General features: G+C 41.7%; 1 protein-coding gene across 2 annotated transcripts in view; it reads right to left on the reverse strand.

Annotated features, from left to right (window-relative positions):
• Nucleotides 1–7,801: 7,801 nt before the first annotated feature.
• Nucleotides 7,802–22,366, reverse strand: part of LOC139366416 (solute carrier family 4 member 11-like) — a 38,241-nt gene continuing 23,676 nt past the window's right edge. The window contains exons 11-20 of one of the 2 annotated variants that reach the window (XM_071103882.1): nt 22,111–22,224; nt 21,869–22,001; nt 21,447–21,520; nt 20,797–21,067; nt 20,403–20,509; nt 20,075–20,240; nt 18,268–18,441; nt 17,758–17,953; nt 11,792–11,961; nt 7,802–11,425 (exon numbers count right to left, since the gene is read on the reverse strand). In XM_071103882.1, coding sequence (XP_070959983.1) covers nt 11,359–11,425; nt 11,792–11,961; nt 17,758–17,953; nt 18,268–18,441; nt 20,075–20,240; nt 20,403–20,509; nt 20,797–21,067; nt 21,447–21,520; nt 21,869–22,001; nt 22,111–22,224 — 1,472 coding nt within the window. In that variant the 3' untranslated portion in view covers nt 7,802–11,358. The remainder of the gene's footprint in view (nt 11,426–11,791; nt 11,962–17,757; nt 17,954–18,267; nt 18,442–20,074; nt 20,241–20,402; nt 20,510–20,796; nt 21,068–21,446; nt 21,521–21,868; nt 22,002–22,110; nt 22,225–22,366) is intronic. The other variant, XM_071103881.1, reaches the window with a different exon arrangement.

Consider the following 22,366-nt stretch of genomic DNA (forward strand, 5'->3'; position numbering starts at 1 on the left):
AAAACATAATTCTACTTTGAAATAATGGGAAAATGTTTGTAGGTCATTCAAACCATTTTAAATTCAGAATGTAACACAACAAAATGTGGAAAAAGTAAAGTGGTGTGAACACTTTCTGAAGGCACTTGGCGTGACCTTACTTTCATTAATCTGATGACTGTTACTTTTTTAATCATCTGACTATGTTTAATTGTTACCCAATTAAATGAGTCATGTAACAATGACCTCATTAGGATTTGGGGCACCACGGAAGAGGTTGTTTAAAGCGTCACCTGAATTAAGCTCTAGAAGGTATATATCTATTACATCGATAAACAGTAATCTTATTAATCATTACCTCTTATCATATCATCATTCTGAACAGTCTTAACCTCAAGAATAAAGCAAAGCAGTTCAACACATACAACAACACAGGGTTACACATGGAATAAATAAAACATAGTCAATAATACAGTTGAAGAATATCTATATACAGTGTGTGCAAATGAGGTAAGAAAGGGGAGTTAAGGCAATAAATAGGCCATGGTGGTGAAGAAATTACAATATACCAATTAGACACTAGAGTGATTGATGTGCAGAATATGAACGTGCAATTAGAGATACAGGGGTGCAAAGGAGCAAAATAAATAAATAAATGCAGTATGGGGATGAGATGGGCCATGTACAGGTGCAGTGATCTGTGAGCTGCTCAGACAGATGGTGCTTAAAGATAGTGAGGGAGATAAGAGTCTCCAGCTTCAGTGATTTTTGCAATTCATTCCAGTCATTGGCAGCAGAGAACTGGAAGGAAAGGCGGCCAAATTAGGAATTGGCTTTGGGGGTGACTAGAGAGAAATAACTGCTGAAGCGCGTGCTACGGGTGGGTGATGCTATGGTGACCAGTGAGCTGAGATAAGGCCTTACCTATCAGAGACTTGTAGATGACCTGAAGCCAGTGAGAGTGTACAGGTCGCAGTGGTGGGTAGTATATGGGGCTTTGGTGACAAAACGGATGGCACTGTGATAGACTGCATCCAATTTGCTGAGTAGAGTTTTGGCGCCTATTTTGTAAAGGACGTTGGATTGGTAGGATGGTCAGTTTTACGTGGGTATGTTTGGCAGCATGAGTGAAGGATGCTTTGTTGCGAAATAGGAAGCCGATTCTACATTTAATTTTGGATTGGAGATGCTTGGATTGGAGATGTCTAACCAGACACCTAGGTATTTGTAGTCCACATATTCTACATCAGAGTAGTGATGCTGGGTGGGCGGGCAGGTGTGGGCAGCGATCGGTTGAAGAGCATGCATTTGGTTTTACTTGCGTTTAAGAGGAGTTGGAGGCCACGGAAGGAGAGTTGTATGGCATTGAAGCTCGTCTGGAGGTTAGTTAACACAGTCTTCAAAGAATTGCCAGAAGTATACAGAATGGTGTCATCTGCTTAGAGGTGGATCAGAGAATCACCAACAGTAAGAGCGACATCATTGATGTATACAGAGAAGAGAGTCGGCCCGAGAATTGAACCCTGTGGCACTCCCACAGAGACTGCCAGAAGTCCGGACAACAGGCCCTCCGATTTGACACACTGAACTCTGAGAGAAGTAGTTGGTGAACCAGGCGAGGCAGTCATTTGAGAAACCAAGGCTGTTACGTCTGCTGATAAGAATGTGATGATTGACAGAGTCGAAAGCCTTGGCCAGGTTGATGAATACGGCTGCACAGTAATGTCTCTTATCGATGGCAGTTATGATATCGTTTTGGACCTTGAGCGTGGCTGAGGTGCAACCATGACCAGCTCTGAAACCAGATTGCATAGCGGAGAAGCTATGGTGGGATTCGAAATGGTCGGTAATCTCTTTGTTAACTTCGCTTTCAAAGACCTTAGAAAGGAAGGGTAGGATAGATATAGGTCTGTAGCAGTTTTGGTCTACAGTGTCTCCCCCATTGAAGAGGGGGATGGCCGTGGCAGCTTTCCAATCTTTTGGGAATCTCAGATTATACGAAGGAGAGGTTGAACAGGCTAGTAATAGGGGTTGCAACAATTTGGGCAGATCATTTTAGAAAGAGAGGGTCCAGATTGTCTAGCCCGGCTGATTTGTAGGGGTCCAGATTTTGCAGCTCTTTCAGAACATCAGCTATCTGGATTTTGGTGAAGGAAAATGGTGAGGGCTTGGGCGGGATGCTGTGGAGGGTGCCGGGCAGTTGACCGGGGAAGAGGTAGCCAGGTGTAAAGCATGGCCAGCCGTAGAGAAATGCTTATTGAAATTCTCAATAATAGTGGATTTATCGGTAGTGACAGTGTTTCCTAGCCTCAGTGCAATGGGCAGCTGGGAGGAGGTGCTCTTATTCTCCATGGACTTTACGGTATCCCAGAACTTTTTTGAGTTTGTACTACAGGATGCAAATTTCTGTTTGAAAAAGCTAGCCTTAGCTTTCCTAACTGCCTGTGTATATTGGTTCCTAACTTCCCTGTAAAGTTGCATAACGGGGGCTATTCGATGCTAATGCAGGATGTTTTTGTGCTAGTCAAGGGCAGACAGGTCTGGAGTGAACCAAGGGCTATATCTATTCCTGGTTCAACATTTTTTGAATGGAGCATGCTTATTTAAGATGGTGAGGAAGGCACTTTTAAAGAATATCCAGGCATCCTCTACTGACGGGATGAGGTCAATGTCATTCCAGGATACCCCGGCCAGGTATATTAGAAAGGACTGTTTGCTGAAGTGTTTTAGGACGCGTTTGACAGTGATGAGGGTTGGTCGTTTGACCGCAGACCCATTACGGAAGCAGGCAATGAGGCAGTGATCGCTGAGATCTTGGTTGAATACAGCAGAGGTGTATTTGGAGCGCGAGTAAGTTAGGATGATATCTATGAGTGTGCCCGTGTTTACGGATTTGGGGTTGAACCTGGTAGGTTCATTGATAATTTGTGTGAGATTGAGGGCATCAATCTTAGATTGTAGGATGGTGCAGACCTGGATAGAAAGACAGAACTCTGCAGGCTATCTCTGCAGTAGATTGCAACACCGCCCCCATTCTATCTTGTTGGAAAATGTTATAGTTAGGGATGGAAATTTCAGGGTTCCCTCAAGATTGCTCTGAATGCTTTGTCCAAAATATGTAAAATATACATTTCTTGAAATGAAACTTTTAATGAGTATGAGACAGAGCCCCACAGTGGAGGTGTCATAATAGTCATAACACCTTGAGGTCAAACAGGGAAATGGTTCCGATAGTTTTTCCACCATTCATTTTTCCTACAGGGGATTTTAGAAACACTTCAAAAAAGGGCCGTGTTTCGTTTAGGCTTACCCTGGCGTGACATTTTGATAACCATGTGCTGTAAATCTCTCTCGGTCAAGATGATTTTTATCAACATTTTCGGCTCTATTTACTTTCAAATTCGAAAATTCTAATTAGCATCAAAGTAGACTTCATGCAAATCTACAAATCCCTGCAAGTTCCTGCATGTCATCTCTAGCTGGCACCTTTGCTAACAGGTATTGTGTCAACAAGACAGTTCACAAAATTGTTAACTTGAAGAAATGTAGCAATTTTTTTTGTTACTACATTTAGTAACATTGATAATTAATCCAGAGATTCTTACCTTTGTCTCGATTCGGCAGTCTCGTCCAGATCGTCATGGCATTTGTAGTTCTTTATGATAGCCTTCACGAAACACAGCCCTGATTTGAAGTGATAAAACTGAATGGTGGAAAAACTATTGGAACCATTTCCCTGTTTGACCGCTAGATTTTATGGGTATTATGACTCATTCTGTAGTACTCTATTATCATTCCCTTATACAAGATATCAGAAAAGATAAGATATCAGAAAAGATAAGATATCAGAAAATATATCAGGACACCTTGCAATCATAACACAAAATGTGCCTACAAATACTTGTTACAAAGTTACAGAAAGCTAAGCCAACAACCACACAAAACCACTGAAATTTGACACATTCAAAACGCTGGTCCAACGAATCCATTATTTATTTATTTTTTCACTCACCACGTACTCAAACGTGGTGAGTGAAGAACATTAATTTCTCTGGTCCCTACTGTTGCAGTCATGACGCATGTGGAGCTAAGCTGTCAAATTCTCCTTCATGTTTCTAGCTTGACCACCTGTTTTCAGCAAATGGTATTTTAAAATTTGGTTGTTATATTAGCAGGTTTTTTAGCAACAAATTAGGCAGGGCTGACTTAGATCTTTACGCATCGAGAGAAAACACGCATTGTAGTCTGTTCTTCTCAATGAGGGGTCTGGCGGCTCCTTTGGGAACCAGTTGCCTTGAACCCTGCTGAATGCATTTCCTCCGGTGGACCTGATTCAATCCACATTGGAGAGGGTCTGTCAGGAGGGTGTGTTGTTTATTCTGGTGGCGCCACTTTGGCCCAGACAACCCTGGTTCCTGGATATCATCCGCCTGTTGGGTGGAGACCTGTGGAGGGTTCAGTATCGTCAGAATCTATTGTCCCATGCACAGGGGAGAGTTTGGCACCCACAACCGCAGCAATGGGATCTGTGGGTTTGGCCCCTGAAAGGTTGCATTTGACCGCTAGGGGTTTACCCTCGAACCTGATTATGACTATACAGTTTGCGCATGCGCCTTTTATGAGAGGATTGCATACATATAAGTGGAGAGCGTTTGAGGGTCGCTTTATGCACGAATGGATAGGACCAATGATATCCGTGTTTGTGAGCTTTTTTGTCTGCTTCGCTAATCCAGCTCGGGATAGGACGTTTTCTAAGCAACGTCTCTCATTGAATTGTGGAATCTCTCTCTCTGACGTATGACAGCGAAGCACAAGTGTTGCCTAGCGGTGTGTGTGTTCACACTAGAGGTGTGGAGGCTGCTAGGGCATTATCCAGGGCATAACAATTGGTGAAATCTCTGCTGCAGCGAGTTGGGGTTCGTGACATACCTTTGAGGTTTTATCGCTTGCATGTAACTGCTCCAAGTGTGGCTCATAGTGTTCGTATTGCTGGGCCCGGGACGCAGGTTGCACATTTATCCAGGTTACCAGAGTTCCCAGTAGGTTTGAGCCTTCAAATTAAAGTTTATTCTCCACGTGCGCCGAATACAACAGAGTGAGAGTGAAATGAGTGAAATGCTTACTTATAGGCTCTAACCAACAGTGCAAAAAAGGTATTGGTAAGTAAAGAAATAAAAACAACAGTAAAAAGACAGTGAAAAATAACAGTAGTAAGGCCATAACTGTAGCGAGGCTACATACAGGCACCATTTAGTCGGGCTGATTGAGGTAGTATGTACATGTAGATATGGTTAAAGTGACTATGCATATATGATAAACAGAGAGTAGCAGTAGCGTAAAAGAGGGGTTGGCGGGTGGCGGGTGGCGGGACACAATGCAGATAGCCCTGTTAGCAAATGTGCAGGGGCACTGGTTGGTCGGGCCAATTGAGGTAGTATGTACATGAATGTATAGTTAAAGTGACTATGCATATATGATAAACAGAGAGTAGCAGCAGCGTAAAAGAGGGGTTGGGAGGAGGGGGCACACAATGCAAATATTCCGGGTAACCATTTGATTACCTGTTCAGGAGTCTTATGGCTTGGGGGTAAAAACTGTTGAGAAGCCTTTTTGTCCTAGACTTGGCACTCCGGTACCGTTTGCCATGCGGTAGTAGAGAGAACAGTCTATGACTGGGGTGGCTGGGGTCTTTGACAATTTTTAGGGCCTTCTTCTGACACCGCCTGACACCGGTGTGTCTGTGTGCATTGCCAAGTTGCAGCAGGTTCTGGTTCCTTATATGAGGCTGTGACAGTTCAGCCCTCGTGAGGCTCTGACAGTTCTGGTGTCTTGATTAAGTATTATGGAACAAAGTGGTTTCTGGAACCCTTTTTTGGAGCCGGTGGAACCTGTATGTATTTGGGCTGCCATGGGTACCCTCTGAGCCGGCTTGGGGCGTGATTGTATGTCCCCATAGAATGTTATACATAGTGACCGACTGAAAGGAAGTATACGGTTATGAATATAATCACTGTTCATTGAAAGAGGGAATGAGGTGTAACATATTTTTGCCCAGCGCTGTCAGGGGATTTATGCTCGCTGAAATGGGTGCAAGTCTGTTGGGTGTGATTTCATATTTGATTGGTCGTTGACTCCCCTATAGTATGTTATAACTCATTCCCTTCTTCAGGGAACAGTAGTTATATTATGACCGTATGTTTTGCGGTAATAATTCTAATGTATTGTTGCTTCAGGATTATTTTCCTGCTGTAGCAAACTGTCTCAAATTAAGATCCTATATCCGGATCCTAAAGATTTGGTTCTGTTTTGTCTTGAAGTGGAGCAGAATTTATCACATCAAAGGATCTGAATTAAAAGTTCTGATAAACTGTCAGTTATTAGCATACTGTTGATAATACAAAAGTATTGTACTATTCAAATGACTCTTCAATCTACCCGCCGTGGCTGGGGGTTTTTGCAGATTGTGTTCTTGTCTTAAGTCTGCCCATCCATGTTCAATACCTCTTGCACTGAGATGCAGTGCCTTAGACCACTGCACCACTCTGGAGTACTACATTCATGGAATTGTAAAACACTTGAACTCCTATCAATGGCTAAACTTTGATTTCACTTAAGATAAATTGACAATAAATCTATTTGACTTTTTCTACAATGTTGTGCTTATGAGTTTCTGTCTCGAAATAGTCAGCATCGACGTAGGCATACGAGAACGGCCTGTGTATGGTAATTGTGAAGGAGTTGTGCGGTAGTATTGCTCAGTTTCTTTAACACTGATTGCTGCCTGCCAGCATGGAAGTTCTGGAATCACATTTCTATTCCTCAAAGATGGGATGTCATCCAGAACCTATTTGAGGTTCGTAATTCACACAAACGTTTGAGCTGTATATGTTCACTCACCTAGATTTATTGTCAATTTATCTTAAGTGAAATCAAAGTTTAGCCATTGATAGGTGTTCAAGTGTTTTACAATTCCATTGATGTAGAACTCTAGAGTGGTGCAGTGGTCTAAGGCACTGCATCTCAGTGCAAGAGGTATCACTACAGTCCCTGGTTCAAATCCAGGCTGAATCACATCTGGCTGTGATGGGGAGTCACATAGGGTTGTGAACAATTGAGCTGTATAGGTTCACTCACCTAGATTTATTGCCAATTTATCTTAAGTGAAATCAAAGTTTAGCCATTAGCCGTTATTGTAAATAAGAATTTGTTCTTAACTGACTTGCCTAGTTAAATAAAAGGACTGGGATTCAATCCAATGTCAACACTGCACATTTTATAGGCAATGTTGGTAAACACTGCATATGTCTGCTCAATCCACATTTTTATTGTGTTTTTTCCACCTCATAATGTGGAAATATAATTTAAAAATACAGGGAAATTACGTTTTTGACTGCGCTTCCCTTAAAAAAAAGTCCACTCTACTCTGAAGTGTTGAAGGCAACACAATTTATCTGACACAGCAGTGATCTTTAGGGAACAGTTTGTTCATAACACCTTTTGAAATGTATACATTGGCTTTAAAAGCAGTGACACTAGAAACCACTGCAAAGAACAGCTGACAAGTAGCAAGTCTGACAATAAGACTACACAGAACTCTCCTCTGAAAATCCAGGTTTAGGTAATTCTAGGTGGGCTTATAGTGCCATCTATTGGGACAATTGCACAGGGTCTCTCACAGATCTGCAATGCTGTGAAACCATCAACCAAGAACTCGAAAGGGAGGACTGTTTTACACGTCTTCAGAATGAGGTAATACAGTACAGAAAGTGAGCAATTTGAACATGTTAATCTGTCGTAGTGTGATTATAATTAAATACAAACATTCAAATAATTTAAAAGGCTTTATTCGTTTGGTAACAGCTTAAACAGCAGGAAAGCAGTATACTGTGCAACATATTTGTTTGTTTTACATTAATATCCTGTATGTTACCTTGTAATTGCAGAAGTTATGGCACAATTGCATTGCAATCTGGCCAATTCATTGTGAATTGATTTTGTATAAGTAACCAAAAATATTGAACTATAAACAACCATGACTATCTACAGATCCCAGCCTAAAACCAAAACAATGTTGATCTTTCTAAATGTTTACCTTATTCATATACAACAATACAATGAGCTTAAACATGTTATATAAAGGTAGGATGTGGGTCAGGGGCAGAATTAGATAATGCCTTGTGTTGTACAGAATTTCTCTTAATACAATAAGAAGAGAGGTTAAATAGTATGTTAAATATTTGAGCAACTATATAGATAAAGCAACTACATAGATTAAGCAACTACTGTACGTCAATCAATCACATTTATTTATAAAGCGCTTTTTACATCAGCCGATGTCACAAAGTGCTATACAGAAACCCAGCCTAAAACCCCAAACAGCAAGCAATGCAGATGTAGAAGCACGGCTTATACGTAACAAATAAAAAGGTGGAAATTGTGGTCCATCCAGATTTCAATTTCAGTCAACTACCGGTTGCAACCCAGTCACAGTCTAGTACTCTTGGAGTCAAAGGGCCTTAACATGTACTGGGTCAAAGACGTGTAAATTTGGTGTCCGAAGGCTATTCATTTAACAGAAAAAGATAAATATGTATGAATATAATATTAAATCATTCAACTCTTACCCTTCTTTTCACCCAGAAATATTTGTGTTGCAAACTATTAAATTAAGAGAGTTATTGAGCTTTAAACTGTCAAAATGTCCTTCAGTGTAACTGTCCGGGTAAAAATTTGAATGACAAAAGTGTTTTTAAAATGTAAAAATTCATCCTAAAAATATAAATGAACACCCATGGCATAATTGTGTTAGTGTTTGCAACAATATATAGAATAATGGGCGTATCTAAAAAACTTTTGTCTGGAATTTTGAGTTTCATCAAAGTCATTCAGTATAACAAAGGTAAAACGCCATTTTTAAGCATATCACATGATGGTAATCATTTGACAGTGTGTGACATCACAAAGAAGACCCATTGAAGACCCTCTATCAATGTGATGAGGTGAGTAAATCTCTCTGAAATATTTGATGATTTCACCTTTTCACCCTCTAGTAACCATTGTAACGAAAATGCATGTCCTTCAGTACAATACAGAAAATAATATTTTAATGTTATTATTTTATAAAAAGCTCTATTAAATATAAAAAGTAAGAATAATCTTTATAGGTCAATGTCATTAATTTATATAGATGGCCAAGGAACTGCCTGCTAAATATGTTTATTTATGAAATCCATCCTTAAGGATCACGCTTTTGTTCTTCAGCACAACAAAAGTTTCATGTTATACCACATTGTTACCATTATGCTGAATGACAGTAGCTTTGTTATCCCATGTTTTCACTAGTTTACAACATTTAATCATGCAATTGATATTTACTTGATGTTTGAATACTGAATATTAACATTGTAAACTAATTTATGACATTTTAAGGTATTTCAAGGCACATTATATTTATACTGTAGATGCCGTTGTCTAATAAGAAGAGGGCTGCACGGCACAGACAACAGATTAATGCAGATCCAGTTGCTAGGGAGGAAAGACTAGCCAGAAGAAAAGCAAGGTATTGTTTTCATTGTTTCATGCTACTGTCAGCAACAGAATAGGATACAATAGCATATAAAGCTGGGTGGATAACGCTGAACATTAAGTTGCACTATTACACTGTAGTTAATGTTTTATTGCACTGCAGTTAAGGTATAACTGATGGAGTATATTAGTTAATATAATATTACAAAATGGATTAAAAATGGATTTTGGTTTATTGCTGCTTCACATTTGGGGCACTATATGAAAAATCGAGACTGTACAAATTTGAATTGAAGTAGTTTGATGGCCATTTTATGTAGCTATTTTGTGTAGGTATCTTGGAATTACATTTGTGTACCTGCATTAAATATACATTTACCAGTTACAGTGTAACAATGTATAATTATAACATTAACTATTATGTAATAATCGTGTAATAATGCAATTTAATGCAACGTAAAGTGTTGCCACAGGCTCAAATCATAGTAAAATGATTATTATTAACATTAGCAATGAAATAGTAACAAAACATGTTTGAAAGAGAAAAGGAGAGGGAGTTGATTTAACTTTTAAACTTTGATTAAGTGTTATCATTGTATAGCCTACTTTTAATAGACTACTAATAACATTTCATGGATGTGAATCCCATTCTGTGCCAGTGTCTATTACATTTTAGTATTACATTACATGCCAGTGTCTATTACATTTTAGTTTTTTAGCTATCAGAGAAGAAAGAAGGATGTCTATCCTGATCATCCACCGATCCATACAATGACACAATCTCATGCTGAAAAAGAGGGAAAATTTGAGATTAAATTAGAGGAAGCACCGTGAAAGAATCAAACAAATTAATGTGGTGATGAACTTAACTCCAGTATCCACTGAAGGAAACTCTTTTGAGCAGCCCCCTGAACAACTTGTACAAGTACAACATGAACCTGCACCTCCAGAACTGGAGCAACCATCTGAGTCCTTGAAAAATACTATTGTGGCTACTAATAATCATTCATAGGATCATTGTTGTTGTTGCTAAAGGAATCACATTTAGGCAATATTTTTGGGCCGTAGTGATGTGTCATTCAGGGTAACAAAATATTGTCGTACAGTATAACACCAGTATTTTATATTAAAATGCAATAACTTTGTTTTGTTGACTCAGATAGATAAAAACAAATCTCAAAGGATGAAGTGAAAGATATTTTCGTCGATTTTACAATTTTTTTCAGTGTAAGGCAGGAAGTTTTTGTAAAAGACCTTCAATAGATTTTGAGTTGTACCTGTGACACATAAAATATGTGGTATTCAAAATAAAATAATGGTCATTTTTTCTGGGTAGTTATATTTCTGCCAGTCTAAGCATGAATATAACCTTGGGAATATGAAAAATGGGCATACATTTATTTTTTTAACACTTAGTGTTATACTGAATGACATTTTACTAGGGTACATTCATATCAATCACATTTTTTTTATTGGCTTTATTCTTGAATATAACTAATATAAGGGCATATATGACACTCCAATTAACATAAAAAGGATTTGAAGGGAATTGTAATTGCTGTTTTATTTTTTTGCTATTTTGAAAACCTTATATGTCTTTGACCCAGTTTACAAAATACATTTTGCATTTTAGGGGGCTCAAATCAATTCATAGAGCTGAAGATTTGCACTGTAGTGCGATTTTAATTGAACGGTCATTTCTGATTGAGCTGACAGCACCTTCTTTGAATGCAGTCTCCGCAAATGCGGGAACATTATCTTTAAATTTCTATTGAGCTTTAGCGCAGGTCTTCAGCGCTACAAATTGAATCAAGGCCTTGCTATCAGTCCTTTCAGAGTTCTCCCTCTGTCTGTCTACATGTGCTGAGAATCCATGATGTCCAGATACTTCGCCTCGATTACCCTTGGCAGCAGGTTAGTCCTGGTGAAGAGATACAGAGACACACATTAAACCCAATTTATTAAAAATCAAACTCACTACTGTAGTAAGTGTCATTGAACTACAGTCTTGGTTGTTTTTAATGGTAAATACACCTGTTATAATCTTTGTTAATAGAAAGCCACAACAATCAATTATTGGTGATCTTGAATATTTAACCATGGAAATCAACCAGGCACGTTTTTCTAACCAATAGAGGCTACTGCTACCCTTTGTTCAAAGCCAAACGCCCCTGGTTCAGCTTCCCAGTTTTTTTGTGGACTTCTCTGCCCCCTGCTGGTCAGGAGGACTATACCAATTCAATAGAGGTACAATAAAATGTGTTCTATTTAATTATGTGTCTGTTACCTGATGGGAATGAGCAGGATCATCAAGAAGGGGAAGATCATCTTAATATAGGGCAGAGGGTACATGCCAAACGCACACAGGATGATCAACTGCAGTATCTGCAGGGCTGTGAAGAAGTGCACCTTCTTCTGGGGCACCCTCCGAATGTAGTGGGTGGGAGGGTAGGAAGTCTGAGGGGAGGGAGAGGAGATGGTTTAACATCATGGTTAACTAGGATGTCTGAGGGGAAGGAGAAGAGATGGTTTACCATCATGGTTGACAAGGACATCTAAGGGGAGGGAGAGGATATGGTTGAACATCATGGTTGACTAGGACGTGTGAGGGGAGGCAGAGGGAGAGGAGATGGTTGAACATCATGGTTGACTAGGACGTCTGAGGGGAGGCAGAGGAGATGGTTTAACATCATGGTTGACTAGGAAGTCTGAGGGGCGAGAGAGGAGATGGTTTAACATTGTGGTTGACTAGGACGTCTGAGGGGAGGCAGAGGAGATGGTTTAACATTATGGTTGACTAGGACGTCTGAGGGGAGGCAGAGGAAATGGTTTATTATCATGGTTGACTAGGACATCTGAGGGGAGAGAGAGGAGATGGTTTAACATTGTGGTTGACTAGGATATCTGAGGGGAGGGAGAGGAGATGGGGGAAGATCTTCAAAGGTAAGTGATTTATTTTATCACTATTTCTGACTTTTGTGACACTTCTGCTGGTTTGGAAAATGTTTTTAATGCTTTTGTGTGTGGGGCGCTATCCTCAGATAATCTCATGGTATGCTTTCACCATAAAGCCTTTTTGAAATCTGACACGGCGGTTGGATTAACAAGAAGTTAAGCTTTTAAACGATGTAAGACACTTGAATGTTTAATATTACTATTTTTGTATTTTGAATTTCGTGCTCTGCAATTTCACTGGATGTTGTCGAGGTAGGACGGTAGCGCCCCACCTATCCCTTAACATCATGGGGGAGGGAGAGGAGATGGTTGAACATCATGGTTGACTGGGATGTGTGAGGGGAGGCAGAGGGAGAGGAGATGGTTTAACATCATGGTTGACTAGAACGTCTGAGGAGAGGCAGAGGAGATGGTTTAACATCATGGTTGACTAGAACGTCTGAGGAGAGGCAGAGGAGATGGTTTAACATCATGGTTGACTAGAACGTCTGAGGGGAGGCAGAGGAGATGGTTTAACATCATGGTTGACTAGAATGTCTGAGGGGAGGCAGAGGTGATGGTTTAACATCATGGTTGACTAGAACGTCTGAGGGGAGGCAGAGGAGATGGTTTAACATCATGGTTGACTGGGACGTGTGAGGGGAGGCAGAGGGAGAGTAGATGGTTTAACATCATGGTTGACTAGGAGGTCTGAGGGGAGGGAGAGGAGATGGTTTACCATCATGGTTAACCCTTTTAGCTGCTCTGCTATTCACCATTACATCACTTATTGCTAATATAGATACAGTGGGGAGAAGTATTTAAAACGATTTTGCAGGTTTTCCTACTTACAAAGCATGTAGAGGTCTGCAATTTTTTATCATATGTACACTGTGAGACTGTGAGAGACAGAATCTAAAACAAAAATTCAGAAAATCACATTGTATGATTTTTAAGTAATTAAATTGCATTTTATTGCATGACACAAGTATTTGATACATCAGAAAAGCATAACTTAATATTTGGTACAGAAACCTTTGTTTGCAATTACAGAGATCATACGTTTCCTGTAGTTCTTGACCAGGTTTGCACACACTGCAGCAGTGATTTTGGCCCACTCCTCCATACAGACCTTCTCCAGATCCTTCAGTTTTCGGGTCTGTCGCTGGGCAATACGGACTTTCAGCTCCCTCCAAAGATTTTCTATTGGGTTTGGGTCTGGAGACTGACTAGGCCACTCCAGGACCTTGAGATGCTTCTTACGGAGCCACTCCTTAGTTGCCCTGGCTGTGTGTTTCGGGTCGTTGTCATGCTGGAAGACCCAGCCACGGCCCATCTTCAATGCTCTTACTGAGGGAAGGAGGTTGTTGGGCAAGAACTCGCGATACATGGCCCCATCCATCCTCCCCTCAATACAGTGCAGTCATCCTGTCCCCTTTTCAGAAAAGCATCCCCAAAGAATGATGTTTCCACCTCCTTGCTTCACGGTTGGGTTGGTGTTCTTGGGGTTGTACTCATCCTTCTTCTTCCTCCAAACACGGCGAGTGGAGTTTAGACCAAAAAGCTCTATTTTTGTCTCATCAGACCACATGACCTTCTACCATTCCTCCTCTGGATCATCCAGATGGTCATTGGCAAACTTCAGACGGAACTGGACATGCGCTGGCTTGAGCAGCGGGACCTTGCGTGCGCTACAGGATTTTAATCCATGACGGCGTAGTGTGTTACTAATGGTTTTCTTTGAGACTGTGGTCCCAGCTCTCTTCAGGTCATTGACCAGGTCCTGCCGTGTAGTTCTGGGCTGATCCCTCACCTTCCTCATGATCATTGATACCCCACGAGGTGAGATCTTGCATGGAGCCCCAGATCGAGGTGATTGACCGTCATCTTTAACTTCTTCCATTTTCAAATGATTGCGTCAACAGTTGTTGCCTTCTCACCAAGCTGCTTGCCTATTGTCCTGTAGCCCATCCCAGCCTTGTGCAGGTCTACAATTTTATCCCTGATGTCCTTACACAGCTCTCTGGTCTTGGCCATAGTGGAGAGGTTGGAGTCTGTTTGATTGAGTGTGTGGACAGGTGTCTTTTATACAGGTAACAAGTTCAAACAGGTGCAGTTAATACAGGTAATGAGTGGAGAACAGGAGGGCTTCTTAAAGAAAAACTAACAGGTCTGTGAGAGCCGGAATTCTTACTGGTTGGTAGGTGATCAAATACTTATGTCATGCAATAAAATGCAAATCAATTACTTAAAAATCATACAATGTGATTTTCTGGAGTTTTGATTCCGTCTCTCGCAGTTGAAGTGTACCTATGATAAAAAATACAGACCTCTACATGCTTTGTAAGTAGGAAAACCTGCAAAATCGGCAGTGTATCAAATACTTGTTCTTCCCACTGTATATATTTCTACATCAAGGACGACGCACAAGACATTCTCCAAACACCCCACAGGGCCGACATCCCCGTTATTTGCAAGAGGAAGTGACGCAGGTACAGAGGACAAAGAGCCGGATGCCTGGTCAGGACCCGGAGAAGGCGACAGGGAAAGCTGCCGTTACTGCCAATACTACTCGCCAATGTGCAATCATTGGACAACAAATTAGACGAGGTACGATCACGAATGTCCTACATCAAAAACTGTAATATCCTATGTTTCATGGAATAGTGGCTGAATGACGACATGGATATTCAGCTAGCGGGATATATGCTGCACTGGCAAGATAGAACAGCACACTCCACTAAGACGAGGGGGGGCGGTCTGTGCATATTGGTAAACAATAGCTGGTGCACGAAATCTAAGGAAGTCTCTAGATTTTTGCTCGCCTGAAGTAGAGTATATTGTGATAAATTGCAGGCCACACTACCTGCAAAGAGAGTTTTCAGCTATACTTTTCGTGGCTGTTTATTTACCACCACAGACAGATGCTGGCACTAAGACCGCACTCAGTCAGTTGTATAAGGAAATAAGCAAACAGGAAACCATTCACCCAGAGGCAGCGCTACTAGTGGCCAGAGACTTTAATGCAGGGAAACTTAAATCAGTTCTACCAAATTTCTATCAACATGTTAAATGTACAACCAGAGGGAAAAAAATTCTAGATCACCTCTACTCCACTCACAGAGACGCTTACAAAGCTCTCCCTCTCCCTCGATTTGGTAAATCCGACCACGACTCTATCCTTCTGATTCCCGCTTACTAACAAAAATGAAAGCAGGAAGCACCAGTGACTCGGTCTATTAAAAAGTGGTCAGATGAAGCAGATGCTAAACTACAGGACAGTTTTGCTATCACAGACTGAAACATGTTCCGGGATTCTTCAGATGGCATTGAGGAGTACACCACATCAGTCACTGGCTTTATCAATAAGTGCATCGAGGACGTCGTCCCCACAGTGACTGTACGTACATATCCCAACCAGAAGCCATGGATTACAGGCAACATTCGCACTGAGCTAAAGGGTAGAGCTGCCGCTTTCAACGTGCGGGACTCTAACCCGGAAGCGTACAGAAAATCCTGCTATGCCCTGCGACGAAAGATCAAACAGGCAAAGCGTCAATACAGGGCTAAGATTGAATCATACTACACCGGCTACGATGTTCGTCTTATGTGGAAGGGCTTGCAAACTATTACAGACTACAAAGGGAAGCACAGCCGCGAGCTGCCCATGACACAAACCTACCAGACGAGCTAAATCACTTCTATGCTCGCTTCGAGGCAAACAACACTGAGGCATGCATGAGAGCATCAGCTGTTCCGGACGACTGTGTGATCACGCTCTCCGTAGCCAACATGAGTAAGACCTTTAAACAGGTCAACATACACAAGGCTGCGGGGCCAGACAGATTACCAGGACATGTGCTCCGGCATGTGCTGACCCATTGGCAGGTGTATTCACTGACATTTTCAACATGTCCCTGATTGAGTCTGTAATAGCAACATGTTTCAATCAGACCCCCATAGACCCTGTGCCCAAGAACACAAAGGCAACCTGCCTAAATTACTATAGACCCGTAGCACTGATGTCCATAGCCATGAAGTGCTTTGAAATGTTGTTAATGGCTCACATCAACACCATTATCCCAGAAACCCTAGACCCACTCCAATTTGCATACCGCCCAAACAGATCCCCAGATGATACAATCTCTCTTTCCCACCTGGACAAAAGGAACACTTATGTGAGAATGCTATTCATTGACTGCAGCTCAGCGTTCAACACCATAGTACCCTCAAAGCTCATCACTAAGCTAAGGATCCTGGGACTAAACACCTCCCTCTGCAACTGGATCCTGGACTTCCTGACGGGCCACCCCCAGGTGGTGAGGGTAGGTAGCAACACATCTGCCATGCTGATCCTCAACACTGGAGCTCCACAGGGGTGCGTGCTCAGTCCCCTCCTGTATTCCCTGTTCACCCACGACTCCAACACCATCATTAAGTTTGCAGACGACACAACAGTGTTATGCCTGATCACCGACAATGACGAGACAGCCTATAGAGAGGAGGTCAGAGACCTGGCCGGGTGGTGCCAGAATAACAACCTATCCCTCAACTTAACCAAGACTAGGTAGATGATTGTGGACTACAGGACAAGGAGGACCGAGCACGCTCCCTTTCTCATCGAAGGGGCTGTAGTGGAGCAGGTTGAGAGCTTGAACGTGGTACCTTCAGGCATTTGGAAATTTCTCCCAAGGATGAAACAGACTTGTGAAGGTTTCCAATGATTTTTCTGAGGTCTTGGCTGATTTCTTTAGATTTTCCCATGATGTCAAACAAAGTGGCACTGAGTTTGAAGGTAGGCTTTGAAATACATCCACAGATACACGTCCAATTGACTCAAATGAGGTCAATTAGCCTATCAGAAGCTTCTAAAGCCATGACATCATTTTCTGGAATTTTCCAAGCTGTTTAAAGGCACAGTCAACTTAGTGTATGTAAACCTCTGACCCACTGGAATTGTGATTTAGTGAATTATAAGTGAAATAATCTGTCTGTAAACAGACAGGGAAAAATTACTTGTGTCATGCACAAAGTAGACGTCCTAACCGACTTGCCAAAACTATAGTTTGTTAACAAGAAATTTGAGTGGTTGAAAAATGACTCCAACCTAAGTGTATGTAAACTTCCGACTTCAACTGTATAAATAAAGAAATAAAGAAATAAATACATACGGATGGATGGAATAGACACACATTCACACACACACACACACACACACACACACACACACACACACACACACACACACACACACACACACACACACACACACACACACACACACACACACACACATGTCCCTATTTTCTTCACTCTCACCTGTTCTTTGAGGAGGAGGAGCATGCGGTCAAACATCTGGTTGCCGTCGAGGGAGGTGGCTGCTATGTAGAGGAAAAGGCCGTAGAGGACAGGCTTGGGGATCCACTGCAGAGGGATGGGTAACAAGAACACTGACAGGCCGATCAGGATGTTAGCCGTCAGAGCCGTGATCCGCGTCTCCTTCACATTGACAATGCTGTAAACCGACAGAAACAGAAACAGGCATTCTTGAAGAGAGAGCCTCTTGTTTAGTCTCATTAGAAACACCCACCCATAATCTTGTTTCAAGGGCCATTGAACAACAGACTCCAGATAGAATATTGGAGATCGCACAGACTACAGGATATAAAAATGTTAAATGAAAAATCTTCATTAAAGTAGGTTTAAGTTGTCTTCATCTGGGACTCTGCAACCGTCCTTGTAAGTAACTGTTTCAAAAAATAATAAATGTTCACAACAAGTTATGCAGAAAACTGCCTCTAAATCTTTGGTCAAGCTGCCCTCACTCACGTTTCATAGAGGTGTCCCCCCTCCACGTGCAGCTCCACCTTGGCCAGCTGACGTGCGTGCAGGGAGGAGTGTGGGAATGCAGCGTGCATCCACGGCAAACCCAGACAAGACATGAGGATGTTGATGAAGCCGGTCAGCATCAGGTCCCAGTGGAATGCAGTTCCCTTCAATAACCTGAAACATTACCACATAGACACAGAACAGTTTGGCATTATACAATTCAGACATACATGGACTAATCGTGGACCATGGATGACATCGCGCTGGATAGGCTACCAACATACTGGCTGGATAGGCTACCAACATACTGGCTGGATAGGCTACCAACATACTGGCTGGATAGGCTACCAACATGTTTGTTGAGCTGGTCAAAGCCAGTGCTTCATTTGTAAATCGGGAGGGGCTGGAACAAAAACTGAGCAAAAGAGTGGGGCACCGAAAAGCATTGCATGCATATCATCATATTTGTGTAGTGGTATAGAGCAGTAGAGTAGAGGCACTTACAGAAGTAGCACACATGGGACCCTAGGCCACATTTTAGTGGCCTATGGTCCAGGACATATTGGGCCTTTAATAAACTAATTTCATGCAATTCTACCTCATTTTACATGAATGTAGACTTTGGCATAATCTTTTTATGGAAATCTCTGACTTCCGACTTTAGTTCGTTCAAGAACTGGATAATGGGGGAATTTAACGCAGGTTTTTTTCAGAGTTAAAAGCACCATAATATGGAAATGGCAGGCTACTTTGACACTCACAAACTGAGTATCTGAGATCAATGAAAACGACCTTGTCTTGAATCCATCAATAGTCTAGTCCTGTGTGTGTGGACGCATATTGTAGGCTACAATATGAGGAGGAAATTATAGTCCTAAAAATGCTTTCCAGTTTCACTGACTCTCCCAATGAATCGCAGCTCACTCACTGGTGATGGCATAATGCACTCATGCCAAAAGCCTCTCTCTCTTGTTTTACTTTGTTAAACAATATTTGGAAGTTTATCAAATATTTGGTTAGCTTACAGCTGACAAATTAGAGTATTCTCCTTTCAGCGTTAGACATTTGCTTTCCAACCTGTGTTTTCCATGATTGTAGACTATTTGAAATATTGGCAAAGGCCAGTTTTGTCTGCATGCTGTTTGTTCACTGAGAGATTTGTCGCGCATTCCCTACTGTAGGCTATGCCTCATTGGGCTACACTCCACAGCTAGGCTATTTTTTAAATAAGCTATTTATCCTCTGTGGCAAATATTTTGTCTTTCTTGTGGTGTAGTAAGCTATTCTAAATTATTTCATTTATTTCGGAACACACAGCAGTAACTCTATAACTTTGGAAAATGTATTTCAATTTATCAGGCGTGCGTGCTGAAGCTCCTCCAGAACCCTTCGCACGGCTCTAGAATTAACGAAGAGGCAACTCGAATGAACTTTGATCGCGTTTGTTAGAATTTTTACATTGCAAAAAGTGACAATTTTTCATGCCACGAGAGGTACCGAATCCACCTCAAATTAAGCACTGGTCAAAGCCTTACGACAAAGTCATATTTAATGAAAACCAAATACAATATACAGCATAACAGAGTAGCGTTATAGAGTATACTATACAGTTGAGTGTGTTGAAAATATGCATGTGCTGTGCTGTAGCAAAAGTACATAATTGTGACAAACTCTCTTGCAGGTTTGTTTGCAATCATCAAACGTTAATGTAATGATTCTGCAATATTCTCCTGGCGGTGCAGTTATATCCACTCTGCAGCACACATTCTTAACCTAGAGTATAAAGTAAAAATATGGAAGATCCTACTTTGCTTCGGGGACGTGGGTGAGTGATATGACAATATTCTGGTCGATGAAGATGAGCAGCGCCAGGAGGAAGCCTAAGCCTACAGCGCTCAGACAGTTCATGCCCGTCAGCTTGTCAAACTGGGCCAGCCTGAAGATCTTCCCGTTGTGGAAGTTGAACACAGGAACTGTTTTGAAATGTTGGGAACAGTTTAGAAAAGTGGCATGATTTGTCTTGTGGCATTTATCTAGTCTTTTTCAAGGCTTGCTTGAAACATTTTGATCAATGACAAATTGGCCATTTTAAAACAGACAATCCCCTTTTCTGAACAGTAATGTGTACTACTCACGCTCTACATCAAGGAAAAGGAAGGAACCAATGAAGGAGAATATAACGACAGCGATGGGTAAGGCACAGTCGGACACCACCTCTCTCACTTTGGCATGCAGAAAAGGACTGTGGGAAGTAAACCAAGCCACAAGGCAGTATGTCAACTATGCATTGGGCACACAATAACATTTTGCTACTCTAAATTATATAAATTGAATTTAGCAGTAGACGGTTCGACAATGAAGTGATAGTGCTGGAACAAAAACAATCAGCAGACTGGAGTTGGAGACCCCTGAGATAACGTGTGTCCTTTAGCCACCATTGATGGTGGTCAGCCTGGTAGTGGTCAGCCTGGCAGTGGTCAGCCTGGCAGCGGTCAGCCCGCATATTAGTGCAACTTGATCTGAACTTACCTCCTTCTCAGCTGGTAGAGGGCATACCCCAACCACAGAGTCCCCAGCATGAGCAGGAGACAGAGGATAGGCCTCTCCCTGGTACACAGGACCAGAGACTCGGGCAGAAACACATGCGTGACATGCTTCACCACAGGGGCCCCATCGCTGGTTCTACTCCCCAGCCTCTCTGTTGCATTTGCAGCCTTCTCCATTAACTCCTTGATCTCTAGAAGCACCCGAGTGCTGTTATTGGTTGCCAGCGTGGGCCCGTGGTAGAAGTACTTAAAGACTATAGGAAGAGAAAGAAAGGGGTAGAAATAGGGATAAGGGCAGGGAAAGAAATAGTTAATCGGGCAGCCCAAGGATAAGGGAGAGACCGCAACATATGTATACGCTCGTCTGCCACTTCCTCAGCCACTGATTTGTGCTTAACTCAAGGGCGTCCTCCGGAACACATGTCAGTTCCCTTCAGAGCCTGCCCGGGGGAATAGTTTGATTGCATGCTTCGCTGGCCTCTTAAAAAGACTGATGGATATATGCTGGGTACATTTACTGTGCAGATGACCGGTAGCCCGCTTAGATACCTCTACATTTACACTAAAATGGATTTCCCTGGCGGAACACCTGAATATGTTGTGTAAATGTAAGCCCCCCATCCCCAGACTCACTTTTGACAGTGCCTTTCACCGAGTCCCCAACAAAGGCTATTGAAATGAACAGGGCTATGATTTCCTCTGATGAGCTGTAAGGAAAGGGTATAAAAGAAACACAGAGTATACCCCTTTATCTGAACAGAATAAACCACAGACCAAGACAAAACAAACCAAGGCAAAGTCACAACACTGATTACAAGTGAGTACCTTCAATGAAATGATGAGTACCTTCAATGATGTTTATGGGAAAAATGAAGTCAAAACAGACAGGAATGTCACATGTTTAGTGGGTTCAGTAGTCATGCTGTCAAGGTCCTTTCCTAACTACAAAGTTGAGCCAAACAGAGCTGAACCAAGCTGTACTGCAATGGCCTGCACTGGTCTGGTTATACATCCAGCAGAAGCCTGATTCACTGAATGGCTGTTTGTCCACTGACCGTTTGAAGAGCTTCATGAACAGACTGACATTCAAAAGTGCTCCCAGGATGAGAAAGAAGCTGTTCCACAAGCCGATGCAGGCATAGAAGGCAGGGAAGTCCAAATCGTAGTCATCACAGATTCCCCGGATCACTACAAACATAAAATATCAGACAAATAATTCAAGTCTACAGGATATTGATGTAGTATTTATGTTGTCCAGATGTTTCTCTAAGATCATCTTCCAGTGTAGTAGACATACCGCTAATAAAGATGGCCAGGGGTGCTGTAGTCAGTGGGATAACCAAAGGAGCACCAGCAAACAGAGAGTAGATCACTCCTCCGATGCTCTGGCCAACGATGACTTTCCGGACATCTATCAAGAACAGACCATTATAATGTTAGTGTATGCAAATATTTTATATATATATATATATATATATATATATATATATATATATATATATATATATATATATATATATATATATTTAAAGATGCAGTGAGTGACTATATAC

Source organism: Oncorhynchus clarkii, chromosome 14 (genome assembly GCF_045791955.1).
Source record: "Oncorhynchus clarkii lewisi isolate Uvic-CL-2024 chromosome 14, UVic_Ocla_1.0, whole genome shotgun sequence".
In the NCBI taxonomy this organism is placed as follows: domain Eukaryota; kingdom Metazoa; phylum Chordata; class Actinopteri; order Salmoniformes; family Salmonidae; genus Oncorhynchus; species Oncorhynchus clarkii.